This window comes from Drosophila rhopaloa, unplaced genomic scaffold, assembly GCF_018152115.1.
Source record: "Drosophila rhopaloa isolate 14029-0021.01 unplaced genomic scaffold, ASM1815211v1 contig_2, whole genome shotgun sequence".
Lineage (NCBI taxonomy): Eukaryota > Metazoa > Arthropoda > Insecta > Diptera > Drosophilidae > Drosophila > Drosophila rhopaloa.
This window is the reverse complement of record NW_025335083.1, coordinates 882976-907917: the sequence shown is the minus strand read 5'-3', so window position 1 is coordinate 907917 and position 24942 is coordinate 882976. Positions and strand designations below refer to the sequence as shown.

Genomic DNA, 24942 nt, shown 5'->3' with positions numbered 1-24942 from the left:
TGAATGGCTTCCAATCAGTCAGAGCACTGTTATGGCACACACTGTGGGTTCAAGATGCAGATTATTGGAGCGTCTCGAGGATCCGTTTCGTTAGCCACTAATTCGAGCTTGCACCCGAGTTCCACCAGCGACCTCACATAAATGTACCCCCGTTCCGCAGTTTCTTCCTAGGGATCACACCATCGGCTGTAGTCCTACCAAGGGCCTCGTCGTTTTTTAAGCCTCCGAGTAGGATGCACTTTGGATCTCTTGGAGTCAGGCGCCCTTATTTGTCAGAGAATTAAAAGCAAATAAAGCTTTAACAAAAATAAACCAAAATTACCAAACTAATGTGTCCCTCATGGAAATAAGAATATGTTTAAAATATTTTAGTTTTACTAATAACACTTAATTAATTTAATTATAATTATTAATACTCATATAGTCCCTGTGCATCTTTTCATATTTTCTTTTTGTTCGAACCGATTTAAAAAATTATAGCCACGGGACTTGCATTTCTTAGGAAAGATATATATGTACAAATTAGCTAATAAGGCATTTCATTAACAAGGAATCTTAAGTAGAGGTATTGTTACATTTACAATTACAATATACCCACATTCGCATTGCTAAAGAAGGCTCCACCGAGATCAGACATGATCTAATTCTTTATGCCATCCATAACCTTTTAGTAGAGCACACAAACATTTAGTATAGTTCCCGTTCAGTATAGTCTGTACCGAAGTTACTTTTTTGACCTACAAGGGTGACACAGAAATCTGTTCGACTGTCATTTGCTTAAAATTTGTAGGTACCTCATTTGTAAATTTCAACCAAGTTCAAACGGAGAGATTTCAGTGAATCCGAAAAATACAAATTGTGGACTATTGAGTTCCAATTGTTATTTTTCGGACGAAAAGAATGTAATTAGGATAATACGGACGATAATTCAATTTACTGGAAATACTGCCAGCGCCTCTAAAGATTTTATCACAATTTTAAATAGGCTAGCCATAAGACTTATTTAGTTAATGGAAAATCTTTAAGAAATCCTTTCAGCTAGGATTTATAAAAATGGTCGTCAATTTTAACCTGTTTAACAGCTGAGAACTGCCTCGTTGTTGTTAACAATAAATTTAATGACATGTATTGCTTTTACTGCTTTGCACACTTGTAAGCCCGGATGTAAAACCATTTATTCCATTCCTGAAAGTTTGAGTTTTAAATGCCAGAGGTTGTCATTTCATAGGCTTTCATGATTTTTTAAAAACAGTGCACGCATAATTTATCTTAAACATGGAGACATTACGATTCAGCAGTGTTAATTACTTGGCAGTCATTTTTTCCCAATGTTTAATGTAGTGTGTTTGAAAGCGAGTGTGTATTAATTAGAGCACGTACGCAAACCCAGCGAGCAATAGTCAAAGCTGCAAACAGAGAAGGAGGTGGTGAATGGTTTGATATTGCCAACTGCACTCGCGTAATTAGCAACAAAACGTAGTGCTTATTAAAAATAGCACCCAGTAGAGACTCTGATGGAAATGTGGAAATGGGGAGAGCTGTGTTTGCGTGCGTGGCAAATGGAAAATCATAATTTCTTTTTTAGGCGATGTTTTAATTATGCTCATTATTAAAGACGCCTTAATTAAAAAGTCCACTCAAATATACATAGAAGGAAACACACGTGTGTGGGCGACGCAAGCTGAATGTCACGCACCGCAATAAGATTTGCAGACAGTCGAAGTTTAATTGCCGTAAGAAAAAACAGACGTGACTCTGCAGTTAATGAATTAAAGCCATCCGGGTAACACTTAATTCTCAATTATAAGCGAGAAAGGAAATTAAATTTGTCAAGCTGCAGTTATATCAAAAACTAATTAGTGCCGTCCACTTCAGGACATTTTCCATTTTTATCTGCTCACTTGCGAAAAATTAAACTCTTGAAGAGAATTTTGTTAATGGTTTTCTCACTGAGGTAATAAAGAGCATAGGGCCAGAAAAAAACTCTATCAATTATACCGATAGTCTTAAAATTTTTCGAACTTCGATAGATTGGGCTCTCCATCAACACTCTAAAAAACTCCTTGCTTTTGCTCGGTCTTTTTGAATTTTTCGAGAAATAAGGCAGTATTTTTAGGTATATTTCTTGGACTCTAAAACTGTGGTCTCTGTATAAAGCTCAGAGGGCATCCAGCGACGATATCGCGATACAATGCAAGGGATCCTTATCCACAGTTGCAGTTGAAAAAACTTCGTATTTGGGTTACTAAAGTCGTTAAAATCTTGTCAAATCGGCAGATACATTTGGTATTGATTAAACGTTAACTTATTACTAATATAGGGCATAACAGTGGTCAAATTGAGATGTTTAATTTGACCTTTTATATTTCCAGTGTCCTGCATGTGACAAGAATTTTTTCCAAGATATTTTTAATAGGTTGCCTTTTTATATGAACTAACTCCCCCGTCTCACCCTTGGTCCTTGCAGCTGCACCCAATATTAGCGGCTTTCACAGTCGACATCACACGCACGTAATGATGATGATGATGCCGACATCGAGGGTCTGGCGACAGGCATCGGAAATAGAGCAACGAAAACAACATAAACAACGATGGCCAGCTGACAGGGCAAACATATTAGTGGCTAACGACGATAACAGTGATAATAGCGGTGGCAACCACGGGGTGGCGCATAATCAAAACAACGGCAGCCAAAACAGCTCCATGGACTTTGGAACTTCCGCCTTCCGACGAAGGAAAGCGCACCAGAAACCCCGGATAGCCTCCACTGGACCCCACTTCCCCCTCTCCCCTTGGACAACGCTGCTCGTCCTCCTCTCGATTTCTGCCCTGACATCGTCCGCCAATGTCTCCACCACAACGCATCTGTCCATCAACGGCAGTGCCACCGATTACGTCCTGCTCCTCGGCGACGCCACCACCCCCCTGGTTCCTGCCCAGACCACCGGGGTCGCCGGGGACGGAAGTGGTGGCGTTATCGAGGACGAGGAGGACGCGGAGAAGGCCAGCGAATACATCTTCGATCGCACCGATGTGCGCATTATATTCATCACCCTTTACACATTGGTTTTTTGCTGCTGTTTCTTTGGTGAGTAAAACAAAGTCAATTCCCTTAAGCTATGCGTTTTCTTATCGCTTTTGGAAGAATATAATAACATTATATTTTGGAAGACAACATACTTGACCTCTTTACTCTAAAAGTGAGCTGACCTTTCCATTGTGCCCAAGAAGCAATTCTGTTAAGACGATTGAGATGAGATGAATTCGTTTATTTGCCAAACTAAAGGCGGCTTGAAGGAACAGATTTGCTTTTTCGGACTCGCAGTTTAATAGCTGTAAGCAATTAGAGAAGTCCCCTAAGTGCTAAAAAGAGGCTCCGAAGTTTTTCCAGTTAAGTACATATTAGCCTGGAACGTTCCTTAAGGCAGAGTGGTAGAGTCTTGGTTACCGTGGACTCAAGCCTCACGTCAGTGGAGTTATTTTTTTTAAGGAATTTAATACTATTGAATTTCTTTGCTTAAAGTTATGGTTTCCTTCTCTATATACACAACTTGCTCATTTATTCCGTTGTCAGAAAGTTCGATAATTTATTTCACCTTTCCATTATAAAGTCTGTTTCAAATGGGCATTCGGATATGGATTAGATACTTGTAACGTGGATTGCATTGTTTTCTAAACGCAGACTTTTTGAGGCTAAATAATTTTATTTCCGGATTGAATTGGTCAGATCTTTTCTCATGCAGTTATATGGCTGAAGACGTTAATACACTGCAATATACTGGGATAAAAACGTTTTTTAATTCTTATGTTCAGTGGTACCATCCGACAATGTCCAATAAATCTCCTTGGTTTAGCAAAGAGTTGACACACTTAAGAAATGTAAAGTCGTGGCTTTATTAGAAATATAACCAGAAGGGTTTCTGTTTTTCTTAAAAACAATTTTAAGATGGACGAAATTGTTATCTTATTGTTCGAAAAGTCAGCCAAACTAATTAAAAATTATGATTTCTTAAATTTTAAATGTTTTTTTTTTATGAATGGAATGTTTGCTAACAACCCTTACACGTTGTAGGAATTAGATGCTAAAGCCGGAACAAATTTTAAAAATTCGGTAAAATTTGCGGCTGAATAATTTACACTTTGAAAATTCTCGAGGACGTAAATTTTAACATCCCTGTTGGCAGGCCCAGCAACCGTTCTTGAGACTCATTTATCTGGTGACAATAAGACTGGCTGGCTCATCAAAACATGGATTTCCCCTGTGACTAGGTGTTATGATTGAATTGTAACACTTTAAAATATAAAATTCTGCGAGTTATCGATCGGAGAAGCACCTGTGAGGTGTCAACTCAATTGTAGTTGCTCCCGCGAACACGCTTTTACAAAGTGCATTTTTGTTTACCCGCCTCCCTAACTTTATACAAGTTAGAGTGATTCTTGCAGCTATGAATGCGATTTTGCATTGGTTAATATATCCCCGGTTCTGCCGTTGGCGAATTGTTGGCAGTGCTCAGATGTTGAGTAGCATTCTCTGTTTGTATTACACGTCAGCAAAGTTGTTTTGGTTTCAATCGGAAGAATTAACTTACACGTTTATTTAAAGTTAAAGAAAAAGTGTTGCTAATTACCTAATTACTTACTTTAAAGCGCATTTAATTTGTTTTTTTCGATAATCAGTAACAAACTATAACGTTTTTGTTCAAAACAACTCAAGAGACTAGATATTCCAGACTTCGTTTTTAAGGCCTTATTCTGCGCTGCGCTTTAAATGATTGTGGTCGACACACTTAACTACAATCAAGTGTTTTTATTTTATATTTATAGATACTGCAAAGCTATAAAACTACAGTTTTGTTTGAAAGAAATGAACGCTTTTTGGAAAAGTTCACCATTTCAAAATTTATTACACCATACTTACTTTTGCCTAAACTTTTTCATTGAATGTAATCAACTTGCACAGTTCTTATATTAAGAGCTCGAGATTATGTTTGATAGTACCACAAACGAAAGACGCATAAAAGTAAGGAAAATAGACTGCCGCCGGACATTTACGGTGCCCCATAGACAGCCCCAGTTTTCCGTGACCGACCCGTGCGGTTGAATTTAATGCTGACTTGCCAATTACTCAATGCCCTGCTGTTCGGTATATGGTGTCCAGTCGCCCAAGCCACATTAAAGAACTTTGAAGGCTTTTGAGAATTATTTTTATACTCTAGCAGAGGGTATTATAATTTAGTCATAAGTTTGCAACTATATATGTTTATTCTGTCTGTCCGTTTGTCCGCCTATCCGACAGTTTAAATTTATTTATCGCTAGCTTTTAAACTGATCTCGCAAACGGTATTGAAACAGACGGACAGACGGACATGGCTATATCGACTCCCCTATTGATACTGATCAAGAATATATATACTTAATGGGGTCACGTCTCCTTAAATGCGTTACAAACTTCTGACCAAAATTATATTACCCTCTGCAAGGGTATAATTTATCATTTAATAAAATATTAATATATTATTAGTCTTTTTATTTCACAGTGTTTCAACCATTTTTATGTTAATATACCTTTTAATTGTTAAATTACTTTTTTGAAGCAAGACTACCATTCCATAGTTATCTTACCATTAATGTAGTTCAAATTAGTAAAGGTAATTAACCGGCAACTATGATTTGAAGATTTTTAAACATATTTATTATTATAACATTACGCAACGTAATACGTAAGATATACTATTTCACAGTTATTAAATCATTTCCAGACGCTGGTGAATTATAACTATTTACTTGACCAATGGATTTGTTTGGTAGTTGAACTAATTTAACTGACTAGCGAAGGCGATTTTTACTTACATACTCTTACATATATGTACAAACGTCACATATCATTTATTTGCTCCATGTGGAACAATAAAATAATTTAATTTTATAGATAACACTTACCAAGGCATTAGTTATCCGTTTCTGCAGTGTTTAATTGCCCACACACACAAATATATAATGTCTTTAACCTCGCGTATTATCAGGGCCTGACGCTCACAATCAATTATGTCGTTCTATTGGACGTTTGTGGGTGGGACCAATTCCTAGCATCATTCCTAGTCCGTTGTAGGCTTTATTACCCGCAGTGACAACAGCATCCACAATAAAAGCGTTGAACATGTGTATACGCCATTCCAAATGGCGACAAATGGCCGCCCATTAGGCACAGGCAGGGGCGTTGTCGGGCATTGTGCAGACAATTGCAAATTGTAAGCAACTTATTTGGTTTCACAGGCGACCGAAATGTGGGGGAAATAGAAGGAGTTCAGGGAGGGGTCGCCCAGTTCCCACACTCGCCCACTAAATTTACATGCTGTAGTCACGTCTAAAGCCTCTGTTCTGCTGCTGTTTTGATATTTGTTTGTTGCTGTCATTGAAACAAGTAAGTTTAATGTTATGTTAAGTCTCAAGTGCAGATCCATGTACTGTCCTCTACCTTATAAAAAATATCCTGCCAATCCAAGTTATGCACCTGCTTAATTATGCCGCATACCAATTACGCGAAATATACACTAATAGAACACCCGAAAAAACAAAATGACCTAAAAAGTGTGGAGGTCACGTAAGTTAAGGAATACAATTCTATAAAGGGTAAAAACGACCTACATTTTGTACATAAAATTGTTTTATGGAAATATATATAATATTTGATCATCTTTGGTTATCCATATTTATGAGTTGATCAAAAACAAACCTTGCACTTACAATTTAACATTTTTGATTTTGGTTTGCAATAACAGAGGGTATTATAATTTCAGTTAAAAGTTTGCAAAACAGCATTTGTATGTTAGACAGATTTTGCAATATGCCAAAATGACGATTAGTCTTGAAACAATTCGAAGACTACTGAGAGACAATAATTTGTTTTCCAAAAGTCTCAGAAAGGTGCCCCTTTTGACCTAGTAGCAAAATTCAATTTTCAAAAGTGCATAGAAACTGGCCCATTGATAAGGAGCGCAATATACTTTGGACTGACGAGAGCAAGATTGTTTTATTAGGTGGTACAGGGTGTAGAGAGTATGTTCGAAGTCCCCCCAAAAAGGAATATTGCACAATCCAAAAAAAAGACTGTTAAGCATTATGATTTAGGCCTGTTTCGCTTATGCCTGGTGTGGGTCCCATCCAAATGATAAATGGACTTTTAAAAAACATAATGCTACCATAGTCCAGTTGGGAAATACCCTTAAAGTGGACGTTCGAACAGGATTAGATCCCAAGCACACCAGTAAGTTCCTATAAAGCGGTGCCAGGACCTTATCGATTCTATGCCACGCCGTTGCAACTCCGTGTTGCACAGTAAAGGCTATAATACTACTACTAATTAGATTATAGATAATAGTAGATCATCATTTATGGAGATTTTTATTATAGTTATAGGTAAAGTTGTTAAATTTTAAGAAGCCACTGCAAAATGTTGTGATTCTTCTGTTTAAAAGCCTTTGAGTGCCAACCTTTCTAAACTTGTATTACAAAATCATCTGAACTATTAATAATAAATATATATATTGTCATTTTCACCATTTGGTTAAAATAAAATAAATTGCGGTTATCATTTGGTTTTCTGCCTAACGTGATACTATTTTCATGACCGCAGCTGTGTGGCTATGCAGCATCAGAATTTAACGTCCCCCGAGAATGAGATACTCGATACTCAAATCGCAACGAGCTAAAGAAATGTTGGAGAAAAATAAGTCGATTGACTAGGAAAATATAATGCACTGTTATTTGCGATAAGTGTGGCCCAAATAATTAACAGTCATACAAAAACTAAGGGTGTTAATGCATTTTGGGACGGACTCAAGACCCGGTCCTTTTTAGTGTCAGAATAATTTTTTCTCCCTGTTTTCGTGTGCAACTTTTTCAATAAAAAAACAAAATTGATAAAATAAAAGAAAAACTCTTTCCCAACATATTAATGGTCGTCTATACACACGTGTGTAAGTAACTTGGGCCACTGATGCAGTCCTGTCTTCTTTGTATCGAATTTCCGAGCACGCCGTGGAGTGTTGCACGTTTTTGGTATTTTCTGGCAGCACTTGTTTTTTTGTTCTCCAATTTCCTGTCACCCTGACCGGTGTAATTAAAAAAGTTTTTCTCGACATTTGTTTGCCATGTGAGACCTCAAAATAAAATGTTTCGTTTTGGTCGATTCTGTTGCCAACAATTTAAAGTAAAATACAAATTACAGACCATGCTGTTCCTAAAAAGATTAATGCAATAAATATTAAGCTGTTAAAAATAGTATTTTCTTTTAAGGACCCACAAACGAAGTGGCAAAGCTTATTTACATATAAAATGGATTTGGATTATTATTGGCATGTATTTGTCAAATTCCCACAAAAAAACCCAATTAATTGAGATTTGGAGAAGCATGTGTGTGCATAATGCGGGTGAAATTTATTTTGCGTGAATAATTCGAATTAAATCATGGATGAAATGACCTTTATTTAGACAAATTATATTAATGCAGTTAAGCCCAATTGCTGAGTCAGTTAGGCTTTAAAGTGCATATTTAACCACAGTTAAACTTTACGGTTTTACCCGAAAAAAAACTAAAATTTTCTCCGCAATTCAATTCCAAATTGAATAGAAGAGATTTGGTGACAGAAAACATAAAATGAAAGCTTAAATCAAATGTTGAACTGCATCTAAACAAAGATGTATATAATTTGTTAAGTTAGGTGGACTTATTTTGTTCTTATATATTACATGTTAAAAGTCAGTCAATAAGTGTTTAATACTCAATGGTCATGTTTTTAAATTCTTCTGTGTTTCTTAATTAATTCATAGTGGTATTAAAATAATAAGCTTAAAATATTTTGATATTATGCGGTATACAAAATTAGGAAATTTTTGAAAAACTAATTGTCGTCTTCTAAGATATGTATCTTTTTGAACATTTTCAGGCAACCTACTTGTTATTTTGGTGGTCACATTATCGCGACGACTGCGCTCAATCACGAACTTTTTTTTGGCGAACTTGGCGTTTGCAGACTTCTGTGTCGGTCTCTTCTGTGTGATGCAGAACCTATCCATCTATCTCATAGAGAGGTGAGTGACAGCTCAGAAAAAACCAAAGCTTTCTCATATTTAATTAAAATTTCATTATGCACGAGTGAAGCTAAACAATGCCAACTTAGCTGATAAATCAAATTGGCATAAAAGAGTGAAATTGTAAGTGAAATACTCTTTGTGTTATAAGGAACAGTGGATTGTTCGCGTGCTGGGCCATCCTCTTTTAAAGGATTCTTTTTAAAAAAATTGGAATTTTACTTAAGATGTAAAGAAATAGTTACTTTTCCATATGAACAAAATTGAATACACTAGTTTATAAAATTAAATCGACGACATACTCCAGTGATGAAGGTTTGGTTTTCCGGCCAGTTGGCCTCCCTGATTAAGAAAATGACAACTAAAATATTGTATTCTATACGTTTTTTGCCTATTTTATTTGTTCTCTCAAGTTCTGGTAAACCAATTTTGGTCATTAAAGACTTATTTCATTGGTAATATAACGTTTTTAAAGTAAAATATGTTATATATTGCATATTGCATCATAAAAAGTTTATAAAAACCACTTGAAATTTTGTCGATCACCAGCTTTTAACGCAGTTAAGCAACCATTTATTGCCGCTTAGTCCGTACATATTCTTAATCAGCATCACTTGGCCTGAAAAAGCAAAAGATTTAAAACTATTACTTGTAAAGTGAGTCAGAGATGACTGAAATAAATTTACCACAGCTCGAAATAAAAAACATCTGCAAAAACTTTTACCTTGATAACGGAAGAAATTATTCTTTTCGCAGATTCTTTAGAAGAGGATTGTAAAAAAAACGTCCTCCGATATTTAGGCAAACTAAATAATGTAATAATAACAAAAAGAAAATTTGTTTTACCAATTTTAGCCCCATTCACTTTCATACTTAGCTTGTTTATTTTAAGCGAGTCCTCACGATTCTATGCTCACTTGCTTGTTAGATATTTCAAAGTGACTGAGCTCGAACTATTAAACTCGATTTTGTATAACATGACTTATTTGTCAATTCTAGTGAACTCGTGTGGGGCAACTTATGTTTTCGACACAGCGAAAAATACATAGATGGGTGCGTCGAAAAGAATGAAAATAGTTCAACTGTTCAAGCACATCTCCACAGGCGTCACTTTTGCCAGAGTTTTTTCCCTCGACCCCCGCTCCATTTATTCACGCGCGTTTGAATCATTTGTATATTCTAATGTTTCCATGCTTTAATAAAAAGACGCGATGAAAACATTAAAAATAAAGTTCTGCCAGAAAATTCGAGCAACGAAGGCTTTACATTTTCCAGATTTCCCACAATAAAACTGTGCTGTTTTTATAGTATTTTGTTTAATATTTTAAAAGCTGCGTAGCTGCCGGAGAAGAAGGAATTAAATTCAGATAAGAAAACTAAGGCGTATCACAATGTGAAACAGAGCCACTTTAAGAGACCAAATTAGCAGAATTCTTCTTACATTTTTTTATTCTTTTCATCAAAAATGTTTGTTAATAGAGGTAACAGTAATGTTGTTTCTTAATTTTCAGCTGAATCCATTTGATAAAATTTAAAACTAAATTTAAACATTTGAATCGAAGCTCGTCATATGAGTTGGCAATTACATTATTTGTTTTTTGAGATTCACTAAAGCTTAACTCAGAAAACAGGATTCGACGGTTCCCTAGTATGGGTAATTAATTGATCGTTTGCAGATTTCAAATCCAAATTATAAATATATTTTAAAGATATATCGTGCGATAGTATTTAATTCTACATTAATTTCCAAAAATTTCTATGCCATGCAGTACAGCTGGAGTCAGAAAGTTCTTGGCAAATAATAATTTGATTTAAGGTGGAAGAAATTGCTGACTAACTTTGAGTTGTCTTAAAAGTCCGTAGTTTGCCCTACTGCTCGGCTTAAGTATGTGGTAGTTCCAGGCTAAGAAGCTGATAAATAATGCTGGTCGACACCAGATAGTGTCGTACGATAAATTATAACTGGTTATAATATAAATCAATTTTCTGTTTTGATTTTGTTTTTTTGTAAATCACCACACATCTTGATTTTAAGGGGTTTAAGGCTTGACATTTTACACGCTAATACATACATTAAGGTTAAAATTTGCACGAACACAGTTATTTATACGTAATATATAATTCCATATTGTGGACTTTTCTGTGGGAAGACCGTTTGCATTCATTGAAAACTAAATTGGTACAAAACAGATCCTAGTGGTACATACTGCGTAGTCCGAAAAAATGTCAAAAATAATAAACGAAATCGAAAGTGCAGTTTTTGAGAAAAACGGCATAAAGTGGCTATAGTGTAGCAAATGTTAGCCTTTTTTATGTCCAAGACGTACCATTTCTAAATTATCAACCTACGTTACTTTATTATAGGCCACACTTAAACTTAATAACAAAATACTATAATCCGTTACCTCATTACAGAAATACGATTTCCGAGCAGAAAAAACATTAAAAATAAGACAAAAAAGCTTTGCGCCCCATTAAAATACTAAAGACACCTTAATGTCGCATTAGTTTCGCGGGTGTGTCGTAAAATTTTATGTGGCTGGTCTTAATTTTGGCTCTGACACTTTGAAGCAAAATGGAGCTGAGACTCTTTAAGGGCAAAACTTTCTCCCATAAATAATTATTAATACCACATCGTGCCAATTTCTTCTTTCAGCTGGGTGTTTGGCGAATTTCTGTGCCGCATGTACCAGTTTGTACACTCGCTGAGCTACACGGCATCGATTTTCATCTTGGTTGTCATCTGCATGGAGCGTTATTTCGCCATCGTGCATCCCATAACCTGCAAACAGATCTTAACCGCGGCTCGCCTTAGAGTAAGTTAAACGAATTGACTAAAAAGAAGATTTATAATAATTTATGTTTATAATAAACAAGCAAGAAAGGAAGCTTACTTCGGCTTGCCGAATTTCGCAGCTAAGACAAACATTAATTATTCCTTTAAACGACGGAATCTCGACTATTAATGGCTATATATCTCGAGTTAAAAACGTATATGTTTAAAAACAATTAAGTCCATTTACCAATAAACTTTTTGATTCTTGCTTTGACAGCTATTTCGTAAGTCGTCCGATTTTAAAATAAAACCCGCCTTTCTAAATCATAAGCGATGACTCGGAAAATATGCGTAAATGTTATAAAACATGAAGATTGCAAGATTTAGGTCCATTAGTTAAAATCTATCAGAAAAGCACACTTTCATTAATGTAAATGAATATTTTATTTAACAAATAAGGTACTAGTACTATTGGCCTAAGAGGACTCAAAAGTCCATAAATTGCGTCGTCATTTTCGAGACCCTTTCACACAACTTTGATGGCTTAATTTAAATATAATTTGGAAGCTAATTAAACTTATTCGACCGTTCCCAAAAAGGCATGCAAATTAAGCGGCAAAACAGTCTTGAAAAGCCTAATAAGCCGTGGGCATAACTTTGCGGCTTCGAAAACTTTTTCACCCTCAGGGAACTAACCCATCGTAAGTGGGTTAGTCACATTCCCAGGCACCCCGATTTAGAGTGCCCCCCCACTGTTGGACAAAAAATACGTTTTAGTAATGACGATTGTCCCAATTAAACTACAAGGAACATAAAGACAACAAAATGGGACATCCATTAACATGCAAATTCTGTGTGTTTGTTCGCAATTTAACAAATTGCTTGCGTGTTTGGCAGCAGAGCAGTCAAAACAAACCGTCAATGCGTGTTTCTTGCAGATGGTTATTGTCACCGTTTGGATTACATCGGCCGTGTACTCAACTCCCAAGTTTGTTTTTAGCAAGACCATTAAAAACATTCACACACAGGACGGCCAGGAGGAGGAAATTTGTGTGCTGGACCGCGAGATGTTTAACTCGAAACTGCTGGACATGATTAACTTTGTGCTCCTATACGTTATGCCGCTATTGGTGATGACGGTAAGAAAATTGAACTAAAAACATTATTTGCACAATATATTTACAAAAATACCCATATCTAACATTTAACGTCTGCTAAGGTGTGTACAATAGCTATATGACTATAAGAAAATTTTCTGTTTATACCGTTCAACTTAAGATTTGTGCAACGATCTGCTCTTCGAAGATTAACAGTTAATTTTTGTGAAAATGTTTTCTTTTTTGATTAGTTTCGTGTATTTTGTTGCAATTTAGCAGCATTGTTTTGATAATTAAAAACAAGGAAGGAAGCAAACTTCGGCAAGCCGATGTTTATATACCCTTGCAGCTAATACAAAACGACTACATTTCGCTGCTATATCATATAGCCCTATATCATATTGCACCTTGAACGTTTAAATATTCTGAGATTAAATTTCGTAACGTAAAATATTATACGCCCTAAAAAAACTGATACTACTTTTTCTAAAATGTACTATTTTTCTAACTACGTAGCTGTTATTAAAACACTTGTTATTAAAACACTTTGCTTTTGTTAAAGAACTAATCAGAAAACTTGGGTGACAAATTGATATATTTATTTGTTTATTATTGGCTTGTTAGTAGACTCAAGGAAATAAGAAGAAGAAATAAAGAAAATCCATAATTATTTAATTTTTTTAAAACAAAAATATAATAGTCATTTTAAAAGTTTTTAATTTTAAGGGGTTATCCGGGTCTTGGAGCACGAAAAAAAGCCTATTTTCGTAAATTTTTTTTAAAGATCTTATGACAATTTCACAAATTTCATTTATTGTACATTAATGTTTATGGCTTGACCAACATTGTGTAAAAATTTGAACCAAATATTTTTAAAATTGAGCCGTTGAGGCAGGCTTGAACTTGACCTCATAAAAAATTGTGTCCTTGCGGTAGGCAAAATATCTCCGCCAATTTTTGTCTGAAATTAAAAAACTAAAATTATTCTGATAGTGTATGTGTCTCGCTTGTCCTCTACGAGCCATTTTTTTTAAAAATTAAAAATTGAATTTTTTGTAGCCTTTTTCATAAAAAGTGTCATTTTTTACGTAAATTTTGGCCATATTAATATAAATGAGTTGTAATTAAAAATTTAAAAAATCCCTCCGTTAAGGACAAGAGAATTATGTCTAAAAGAAGTGTGCAAAAGCAGAAGTTGATCGGTGCAATAGTTTTTGAGAAATCGTGACTACCGACTTCAAAAAAGTGGTTTTGAGAAAAACGCGTTTAAAGTGCCGCATCTGCCCGACGCCAGAGCCCGAATGGCCCGTTGTGACGTTCGACGCGCTGGGCTTTAAATTTCTCCCATTCCTACAGTTTTGCTTCGATCGACTTGAAATTTTCAGACAACATTCCTGAAACTTTGTACTATTATATAAAAAAGTTTGAAAAAAATGAATTTTTTGAAGTGTCAAGACCCGGATAACCCCTTAAAACAAAGGTTGTTTTTATGAGTGTATTTAAACCAATAAAGAATTGGAGCCAATATAGTGGTATAAGCATTACACTAGAATAAAACCAACTAGTCAAAGTAATAAAAGGACTACTTAAGAGCAATTGCACCATTTTGATATCTTTTGGTAAAATTGAAAATTTTGAAACATGGCTTTGTAAAATAAAGGCAATTTGTTACTCCCTCTGTCCTAAGTAGTATTTAAGTTTTTGTTTAAAGTATATTTTGTGACAACGAGGCCAGCGCTCAACCTATCCGGGGAAATCGTGTGAATAATGGAATTGACCACGAACACACTTTGCATTGCAGGTGCTGTACAGCAAAATCGCCATTGCTTTGTGGCGCAGTTCGCGCGGCCTCTCGCCGCATGTGGTGCAGCATCAGCAGCCGCAGCAGGCGTCTTGCCAGGACGGGGGCATGGGCATGCACAACAGCATGTACCACCACCAGCACCACCAGCCCCACCAGCACCACCACCACCACCAGCACCACCAGCTCCCGGCAGCGTCATCGGCAGGATCTGGAGCTCTGGCGGGCGTGGGAATGGGCGGAGCTGGGTCGTCACTCGCCTCGGGCGGCAGCAGCACCACGTCCTTGTCCCGAAAACAGAGCAGTAAATATGAGAAGCGCGGTGTCAGCATCACGGAGAGCCAGGTGAGTGGCCACGAAAACAAGGCTTCCCCACAACATGCAGCAATAAGAAGTAATAAGTAAGGGAAAATCCAGCATTCAAAGCGTAAGCTTGGTAATACATATGGCGGTAATTAATCAGAAAGTAGGTTTAAGGGCTTGTGGCCCAGGATAAATCCCCCAGAATTCGAAAATCATAATTTCCCCAAATTTACATTAGGAAAAAAAGTTTACTTCGGCCATGGTTCGTTTGTAATCGAATTTCAAAGTTCCTTGTTTTTCTGTAAAAATCAAGTAGGCTTTTCATTATGTATGGGCTGAAGAATTCTAACTATATTATTGATCAATTAGAAGAATGAATTGTTTTTGTGTGCATAACTTTAACACCATGGTTTTGCGGAAAGAGTTTAATTTATTTGTTAAAATAAAAAAATAATACAAATTCGATTGCGTGTTGCCTAATGGTTTTCAGATTTCGCTCCTTTCAGCCACCAAAAGAAATAATAAGGTAATAAAATAGACAAACACACACTAAAAATTAATAGAAATTATTTTTAACAGCGTATTTGTTCTTAAAGAATTTTCCCATAATACTCAACTTCAGATTAGATAACAAGAAATGTCCTTGACCCATGGCCTACCGCGGGCCATCGCGATTTTTGAGGGTGTCGCTGTCACATTGCTGTCCGACATCCATTAATTTATTAGATATGTACATAGTAGCCGGCCTCACAACATTCTCAGACGTAAAGCTTTTCCTTGAGATATCTGTCCGCAATTTGGCTCTGCCAAGTGGCACTGTTCTCGGAGCAGGTGTCAATTGCCATTAAGGCTGACCTCGCCACAAACTCATCTGCAGGTGCGACTGCTGGTGGAGTGAAGAAATAACTACCCAGCTAAACTGCAAGTGAGTCGCCAAAGTTATGGCAGAAATGTTATTCCGTTATTGGTCGTATTTCTTATTTTCGAGCTTGACAGCAGCTTTAACTTGCCACTGTCACACATCGGCCAGCTTGATTGTTCTTGATATAAAAAAATTGGGGATTTAGAAAAACAAACGCCAGACAATCGAAAGTCGACATGTATATGATTGTTTTGAATTGTATGACGCGTAGAGCGCCAAGAAATTTAAAGGAGCCACTGTTAAAAAACAAAGAAATTTAAACCATAAGCCAAAGTTTTGGATTTATTATTTTGATCCAACTTTTAAGAATAACAAGTGCTGAGTGTTTGGGTAAATTTGTCTTTAAAAATACGATACAAAGTAGGCTACCAAGTGTGCAATATTGCAAAATCTTGGCAAATAACTAAATAAAGCATAAAGCATTCTAGGTAACCACTATTTTATAGGAGAAAAACTCAAAAATACTTTATTTGCAACTACTTTAATTTTCTGCTATGTTTTAACTTAAGTCCCCTTCTCAGCCTTGACCCACATATCTAACTATCTTTCTGTTGAACTCTTTTCTCTCTCTACATTTCGTTTTATCAATAATACTGTTTGGTCCCCCCTCTCTTCTAATCCCACCAATTTTAACAACCACACACAACAACACCACAAATTAGCTTGATAATTGCAAGGTAGGCTATAATCGAATATCAAAATCGATAAGATAACGCTCTGCGCGGCTGCTGAGCCCACAAACTAATGCCATTACACCTGTTAATCTGCACAGGTGTCCCTGGAGGCCGATCGTCCCATTGTCAGCGCCTGCCGCAAGACGAGCTTCTACCACCACTCCCACGCCCACCACCAGCGGACGGGCATGGCCTCGGGGGCGGCAGTGTGGGAGGGGGCGGGGCCGGAGCCGGTGCCGCCCACATGTCCCACTCGTCCAGCAACGTCCTTCGTGCCCGGCGCGGCGTCGTCCGTATGCTGATAATATTCGTGCTGACATTCGCCCTCTGCAATCTGCCGTATCATGCCCGCAAAATGTGGCAGTACTGGTGAGTAGCAAACCGCCATCATACACCAATCGCACTCCTCCCCCTCCCCCTCCCCTGTTATCATTCCCCATGGACGGGACGTAAACAATGTTTTATGGTATATTGTACCGCGAGTTGAGGGGCATTTCCATATTCGGCCGATGGACGGGAAGGAAATTAACATCTGCGAGTGGGCAGATAACCCCGGGATGGCTTCCTGCTGGAATCGAGGGTGGTAAACAATTAAGTCATCAATTGGAGGAGCGAGTTTGGCCAGTGGGCTTAGTCGATTTAAAAACACTTTCTCTTTCCGATCCAATTTCGTTCTACAGACGGAAGACTCGCTTTCTTTGACCTTTCAAAGCGGACACTAACAAAAGTCCGGTTTAACTCGCCTTTGGCTTCCAGTTCCGCTTCCGGAGTGGCAATTTAAAGTGGGTGGTTCGCCCTACTAGATCTGAATTGGGGCGCTTTGGGTTTTTCTGCTTGAGGAAACTCGTGGGCGGTTCATGAAAACTAAGTGGGCGGTGGCGGTGGGAGTGTTGTTTGCAGTCGAGCACAGAGCTAAATCGGTGAGGAGTTAATTGGTCCATGGGTAAAGATAAAAACGTACACTTAAGCATAGCTTTTACTCCTTCACGAAGTCCCCGGTGTCTCAGAATGTTTTTAGCCTGCTTGCGCACTTATGAAACAGCAACTTACATCCTATGAATCCGAAGCTTTGTTCTAACGTTATACAAAAACTACATTTTGGGGCTCTCTTTTCCAAATGAATATCTGATTTATTTCGTAAACTAGTTGTGATTTATACTCCCCAACCAAACATGAAATATTCTCAGGTCAATAATAATCGTTGTCTTGTTTTAATATTGTTGGACATAGTGGCTTATTCTTAACAAGAACTAGAAAGGAAGCAAACTTCGACAAGCCAAAGTTTATATACCCTTGTAGTTATATCAAAACGACTACACTTCGATTTCTATGCCTATATTACTAAAAACAAAGAAGCTATTTCGATTAGGTGTTCTATTTTAATTTAATTAAAACCGTAATTCCATAGTATTTATAAATTACCAAATCCAAAAGAAACAAAAAATTAAAAAAAAAAGTACCACATTTTGTTTTCGATTGTTCCTTTGAGAGCCTATCATATCATAGTCACACGATCTGGCTCGTTCCGTATATACTATCTGCAATAGAAAGACAACTTTTGGGAAAGTTTCAAGCAGATAGCTTTTAAACTGAGGGACAAGTTTGAGTAGAAACGGACGGACGGACAGACAGACGGAAACTCAAAAAAATTAATAATAATAATATTATATATATTATTATGGTAATATTTAAATATTATGGAATTACGGTTTTAATTAAATTAAAATCGAACAACAATATCATATAGGTGCCATAGAAGGGATGGCAAAATGCAGAGCAAAATCGTCATAGCTTTATTGTTTTTAGTTATATAGGCATAGAAATTGAAAATTAATCGATTTGTAATAACTTTTTCGTTCCTTATACGAAAGCTAGTGTAAATCAAAGTCCATGTATCTAAAATTGAAAAATTCAATTTTTTGAGTGTATAAAACAGTATCACATCCCAGGGCAGCCAATTCTTCAAACAAATGAAAACTGAAATTCCAGACAAGTAAACAACTCTCGTTGCCCAGTCAAGCTAGACATAAATTTAAATTATGGCACCGTGGGGGAAGTGGGACTGCGGGCTGAAATGCATTCTCTTTGTATCTGGCCAGAAATCACATATACTTTCCCGCAATACATTTTACATTTGCGCAAATTGAGTGTTCCAACTGCAGTTGCAAAGAGACATGCGTTTCAGCTATTTTTCCCGCAGACTGGGAACAGAATTCGAATAAATTTCGGTGGAGGCTGCCAAAAGTGCAATGTAGCAAATCAGCAGCCAAGTATTAAATACACTTAGCTTAACGACTTAACCTTCGGAAATAAGCACTCACAAACACCTGAGAGTTTACCTTCAGATTTAATCTATATAAGACAATCAGTTGGATAAGCCTATAGTATATACACATAACACGTTAAAATTAATTTGATAAACCTATTTTAAAAACATTGTTGTAACGAGCACAAACAAATTATATGACAGAAAACTCGCCACCCAAAAAAATACGAAAAAAGAAGAAACACTCTGCTCTGACAACATTAAATTTTCAGGAAGACCCCTATAATCATATTAATCATTTCCCAAATACTTTTTTATTAGGTATGCATTTTTATTTGCCTCAAAGTGAGCAAATGCAATGGGAATTCGTTGAAAAATATTTCTTGTTTAATTATTATTTTGTAAAAGAAAAAAAAACGACTTAAACTCTCTCTCAGTAAAATTCTTAATCTCCGGTAATACTGACTTTATTCTATTGTTATTCTATTATATATTATGCATTTTATTATTATTATTATTCAAAGCTGGCCAACACAACACATTACAAAGCACTTTCAGAAATGCCATAATTTCACTTCAAATGTTTAAATATTTAAAGCCATTTATTTTTAGCAAGATATTTCCTTTTATACCCTTGCAGGCCTCAGCCGGGTCCGGCGACTATATCATATAGCTCCTATGGGAAGAGTCGGAAAAATTTTTTTTTAAAAGTATAACTTATTTGTTTTTTGGTTCTTTGGGATTTGGTTATATTTAAATACTATAAAATTGAGGTTTTAATAAAATTAAAATCGGACATCTATAAATCTTAAAAAAAAAAAAAAAAAATTCAATTTTGCTGTTTTTCTATTTATCAAAATATTCCTTTGAGATATAGTAATTATTTACTATATTAGAATTACGCTTTTAGTTTTGTCATAATCGGACAACAATATCATATGGCTGCCATAGCTACGAAAATGAAGCACAAAATTCATTGTTTTTAGTAATATATGTATGTAGACATAGATAATAACTGAGACATAGTAATAACTGCAAGGGTTTATAAACTTCGGCTTTCCGAAGTTTGCTTCCTTTCTTGTTATACCCTTGCAGAGGGTATTATAATTTTGGTCAAAAGTGTGCAACGCAGTGAAGGAGACATCTCCGACCCTATAAAGTATATATATTCTTGATCAGGATCACCTCCTGAGTTGATATAGCCATGTCCGTCTGTCCGTCTGTCTGTTTCTACGCAAACTAGTCTCTTAGTTTTAAAGCTATCGAATTGAAACTTTGCACACATCCTTTTTTCCTTTGCAGGCAGTATATAAGTCGAAACGGCCGGGATCGGCCGACTATATCCTATAGCTGCCATATAACTGATTGATCGGAAATGCCATAACTTTAGCGTTTTTAAAGATAGGAAGTTGGGATTTTTTATGAGTGTTTATAATCATAATCATATCATATGAATAATTTTGGAGAATATAATTTGCAGAATATTCTGCAAGGGCTCCGCCCGAAGTTAGCTTTCCTTTCTTGTTTTAGTATAATATTCTTATTTATTTATATTACTCTCATTTCATAGCTATGTAAATATGTATGTACACATCGTTTCTAAAAGCTATATATAGCGTTTATAGCTACTGAAACAGAATACGTTCAAGTAATTGCCAACGCGTTTGCATTTTATTCCAAATGTAATGCGTAAATTCAACAAGGTTTGATGTCATGGTGTGCCACGTTTTCATTATTAGCTCTCAACTGCCAGCAGTTGGCAAATGCGGCTCATTAGATGACCCAGTGCTGACAATCGGCCACCCAGAGTTTGGCTCTTAATTTTTTGTCCTCGATTCGGATTGGCATTTACGGTTTTCCCGGAGCTGGGACAAACCGTTGGCAAAAGGCCACTTCAGGACTCAAGCAGCAGCGAAAACAAAGCGAAGGCCGTTCGAGTGGACCAAACAGTTAGCCAACTCTTCTGGTGAATTGGGCCAATTGCAAGGGCAAACGAATTTTCAGCAAGCAACAACTGCTGGACAATTTGACAGTTGGTGCAAAGTTCGCCTTGTCCGAGTTAAAAAAAGGAGGAAACACGAAGAACACCTCTCTTTCTGCTTTAAATATTGTTCTGCAAGGAAAGTTTCGGTCAAAGTTTATGTTGCATACTTGCAGGCGGCGAAAAACTTTGCTCTTGGCCAAATTCCCTGCTCCATTAAGCAAGTTTTCGAGAGCCTTTTGCTCCCAGACGGCCAGAAAACAATACTGCCAACAGCAACTTAATCACCTGGGTACATTGAAGTGGACAAAAGTCATCACCTGCTTCGGTACACTCGACCCAAAAAAAGATCCAAAGGCGATTAATAACCCTTTACTGCATGAATATTTTTTTAATTAAGAAAAAAATTTAATAAATGAAATCTCAAATCCATATACAAAACTACATTGTTAAGGTACTTAAAGATTGTACAGGTTCTATGTTTACAAATAAATAATATTAATACAAAAAAAAAAATGAAATCTATGTTAATTTCTTTTATTATACCACATAAAAAAAGAGAAAAAAGACTTATTTCTGAGTTTTTGTAATAAAATAATATTTATATTATAAAATGTATTTCACAAGAAAAATATTTTTTTTTTAAGACAACTTTATTTTCGTAGAAAAAAATTACTTTGCAACAAATAATGTATTTTTTTTTTTAATTTTCAAGAAATCATTTGCGTATTTCCAAGTAGAGAAGTTTGAAAAAATGAGGAAAACCAGAAATAAAGGAACACAAAATTCATGGAAAAGAAAATGACCGATAACAAAATAGTTTGCGCGAGGAAAACTTTAACAAAAACCAAGAAAAGAAGCAAACTTTGGCAAGTCGTAGATTATATACCCTTGCAGCTGTTAGCAAAATTAAATTAATAGTATTTGATTGGAGAAAATAACAAAATATTACTCTTGAGTTAAAAAAAAAAAACATTTGAAAAAAGATAAAGAAAGATACTGACAATAAATAGAAATAGGAAATTTTATACAAAACAATAAACGGTCGTTCCATATCAGGGATATCAGGTATAAAGATACCCGTTTCTCTTTGTAGTGTTCCTTGATTCTATAAGGTATATATATGTATTTTTGATCAGGTCCATCCGTATAAACGTCGAGATCGCGGAAACTACAAGTGCTAGAGATTTGTGATTAACGCATTTGGAATTGGTTAGATAAGTAACGGGTATCTTATAGTCGAGACAGTCGACTATAGCGTTTCTTATTCTTCTTTATAAACAATGAAGCTATACGATGAAATAAAACCGTTTATGTCGTTAATTAGGAAAGATGCGATTTTATTTAAAACCATTTTTTCATTCAGTGTGCCAGTTTCTAGACTAAAAGTGTTGCTGCTCTTGGAAGGAATAGAATCTAAGTGAATTTCTAATTAAATGAATCACACTTTATTTCTTAAATAGTTGCAGGCGTAGTTTCGCTCTTTAATTTTTTTAGTGCTGACACAGACTTGAAGTGTGCAAAAGTTTTTTTACATGAATAAAGTTTTGCGTGGGAGAATTGAATTAGAATTGCGGAACACTTTCGACCAGCCAAGTTTTACTTCCGAGAATTCGAATCTACTTTGGGACGGAACTTGCCACAGAACTCCGTTTAATGTTTGTCCAACAGATGCTCATTTGCATACACGCAGAATACACATTGTGCTGAACATAATATATACATATAAAGGCAGATAGTTATTCCCATGTATATGCATTTGCAGGTCACGTTCGTATCGCGGTGATTCCAATTTTAATGCGCTACTAACGCCGCTCACCTTTCTGGTCACGTACTTCAATTCGGGCGTAAACCCCCTGCTCTACGCCTTCCTCAGTCGCAATTTTCGCAAGGGCATGAAGGAGCTGCTGCTCTGCTCCTGGAAGAAGGGCAAGGGCAAGTCGTCCTCCAACTCCTCGATGCATCACAAGCGCAAGGCGCTGCAGGTGAGTATCGCTCGCACGGCCCCAAAAGCCGTCATCTGGCAAAGTCCTATAAACAGCCCGCTGCTTCCCCCTTCCTCACTTCCTCCCTCCCCGCAGACGCACTCCCTGCCCACGGACACCACGCACATCGGCAACGAGCAGCTATGATGGCCCAGCGGCTGGAGGAGGCCCCTCAAGTTCTTCGGGCGACGCTCCTAGGACCCAGCCCCATCACCAGCCCATCGAAGGATGCAGACACTTCTGGTCCGCTAGTCGTCAGCTAGCTATTGTTTTATTGCGATGTCGGAAAGCCTTTTGCTCGGATCGAACTGTCTCCTAGCCGGTGTCAAGTTTTATTGATAGAGTAAGCCAATTTTTAAGCGAAACAAAATAAAATCAACTTGCTGGCATCCTCGGGAGCATGGATGACAACTTCTTAGTGTATATATATGATTTAAGAGTGAACCACTTTGAACAAATAAACAAAAAATGAAACATTATTATTGCTTGCATTTGCACTTACTATTGCAGTTTTCTTGCTCTGGTTTACAGTACAGTTTTTTAGCTTCACAGCTCGGTGCTGAAAATGGTCAGCAAAAATCAATCGAGTTCCAAAAATACCGCCATGCAGTTTCGCGGGGCTCAAATTGCAATTTGGCTGCCACCGAGTGGGTTCGCAATTTATGTATATACTATCTCTTTATAGACCTGACTTGCCATATCTGATGACAAGGTCTCTATGGTCAGCCGGAGAACGCTGTTCGTTGTGGCTGCCAAAAACAAGAAATATGACACACAGAGAGGAAGACTGCATTTAAACTGGTCGAATTTTGTGCTAAGCGCAGCATTTTGTACCCCACTTGGGCTGTCAGACTCGTAAGTCAACAGAGGAAACGCTGCAGTAAATTCACAAGAGAAAACTCAATTACCAGGACGGTCTGACGTTGGCGCAAATTAAAAACCAAAAATCTCCTCAAAATCTCTTGAAGCTCGTTATTTGTTTTCGCCGTTTGTTCTTCCTTGCGCTTCTTTTTATCCTGTGACCCTATTTTTACATGCCTTTGTAATGCAAAGAGTGTTCCATAAACTGTGTTAAAAAACATCTGGAAAAGGACCTCAAACGGGACGAGTCTCCGTGTCGAGTGGGACTTTTGAGTAGAGGACTGCAGGTTCCCAATTCCAGTTTAATTTTTCTTAATTAAGGGATTTTGCCAGTTCTCCCCGACAAACAATTGAAAACGTATGCTATCGACAACCGGTGCAAAGGGGAATATTTCCATATCCAATGTGTTTGTCAAATAATTAACTATTTTAAACTAAATCAACTAACTATAAGTCTATAATATTACTATTTAATATAATCTCATTCAAAATACACATTTTACGAATAAAGTGCTTACGACACATTTATCTCCGCTTTGCTGGATTTTATAGATATAAATGGTGTATTTTTACTTTCTTAGTCAATAAATAAATAAATGCGAAGCGGCGGACACTTGAACATTGACACTCAATTTAAAAGCCGGTACTGTAATTTTTCGTACAATTCGTAATGTAGTGGGCCTTAAATTTATCATTTCCTCAAATTTGCCAAGTTTGGTGTTCCGGTAAGTTTGATTCCCTGATTTTAAAAATGAGAGGGTATTATAATTTTAGTCAAAAAATTGCAACGCAGTGAAGGAGACATTTCCGACTCTATAAAGTATATAGATTCTTGATCAGCATCAACAGGAGAGTCAATATGTCTAGATTGTCCGAACGGACAGACGGACATGGCTAGATCGAAACGTAGTACACTTTTGACTGAAATTATAGTATCCTTTGCAAGGGTATAAAAATTGAACAAAGAATAATTAAGACAATTTATACCAAACAAGAATGGGCTTCTCGAAAATGGGCTTTCACTTTTCTACAGGGATTATTGGGTTGTATATTTCATGATTTATGATGTTTTGGTTTTTATACTTCACTGTTCCCAACAGATTGCAATACTCATATTTAAATGGTATTCTAGCGAAATAGATTAAACAGGTATGTTTTCGACTTCTTGTGGCGGCCTCAGTTCCAG

The 24942-nt window shown here is 36.6% G+C and overlaps 1 protein-coding gene across 1 annotated transcript in view; it reads left to right on the top strand.

Moving 5' to 3' along the window:
* Positions 1–23374, top strand: part of LOC108048256 (trissin receptor) — a 39158-nt gene extending 15784 nt beyond the window's left edge. The window contains 10 exon segments of the mRNA XM_044459744.1: positions 2468–3088; positions 8946–9090; positions 11747–11906; positions 12805–13005; positions 14765–15109; positions 16652–16666; positions 16762–16858; positions 16861–17032; positions 22676–22895; positions 22992–23374. Of these exon segments, the coding sequence (XP_044315679.1) occupies positions 2515–3088; positions 8946–9090; positions 11747–11906; positions 12805–13005; positions 14765–15109; positions 16652–16666; positions 16762–16858; positions 16861–17032; positions 22676–22895; positions 22992–23042 (1980 nt within the window). The 5' untranslated portion in view covers positions 2468–2514 and the 3' untranslated portion in view covers positions 23043–23374.
* Positions 23375–24942: the final 1568 nt, after the last annotated feature.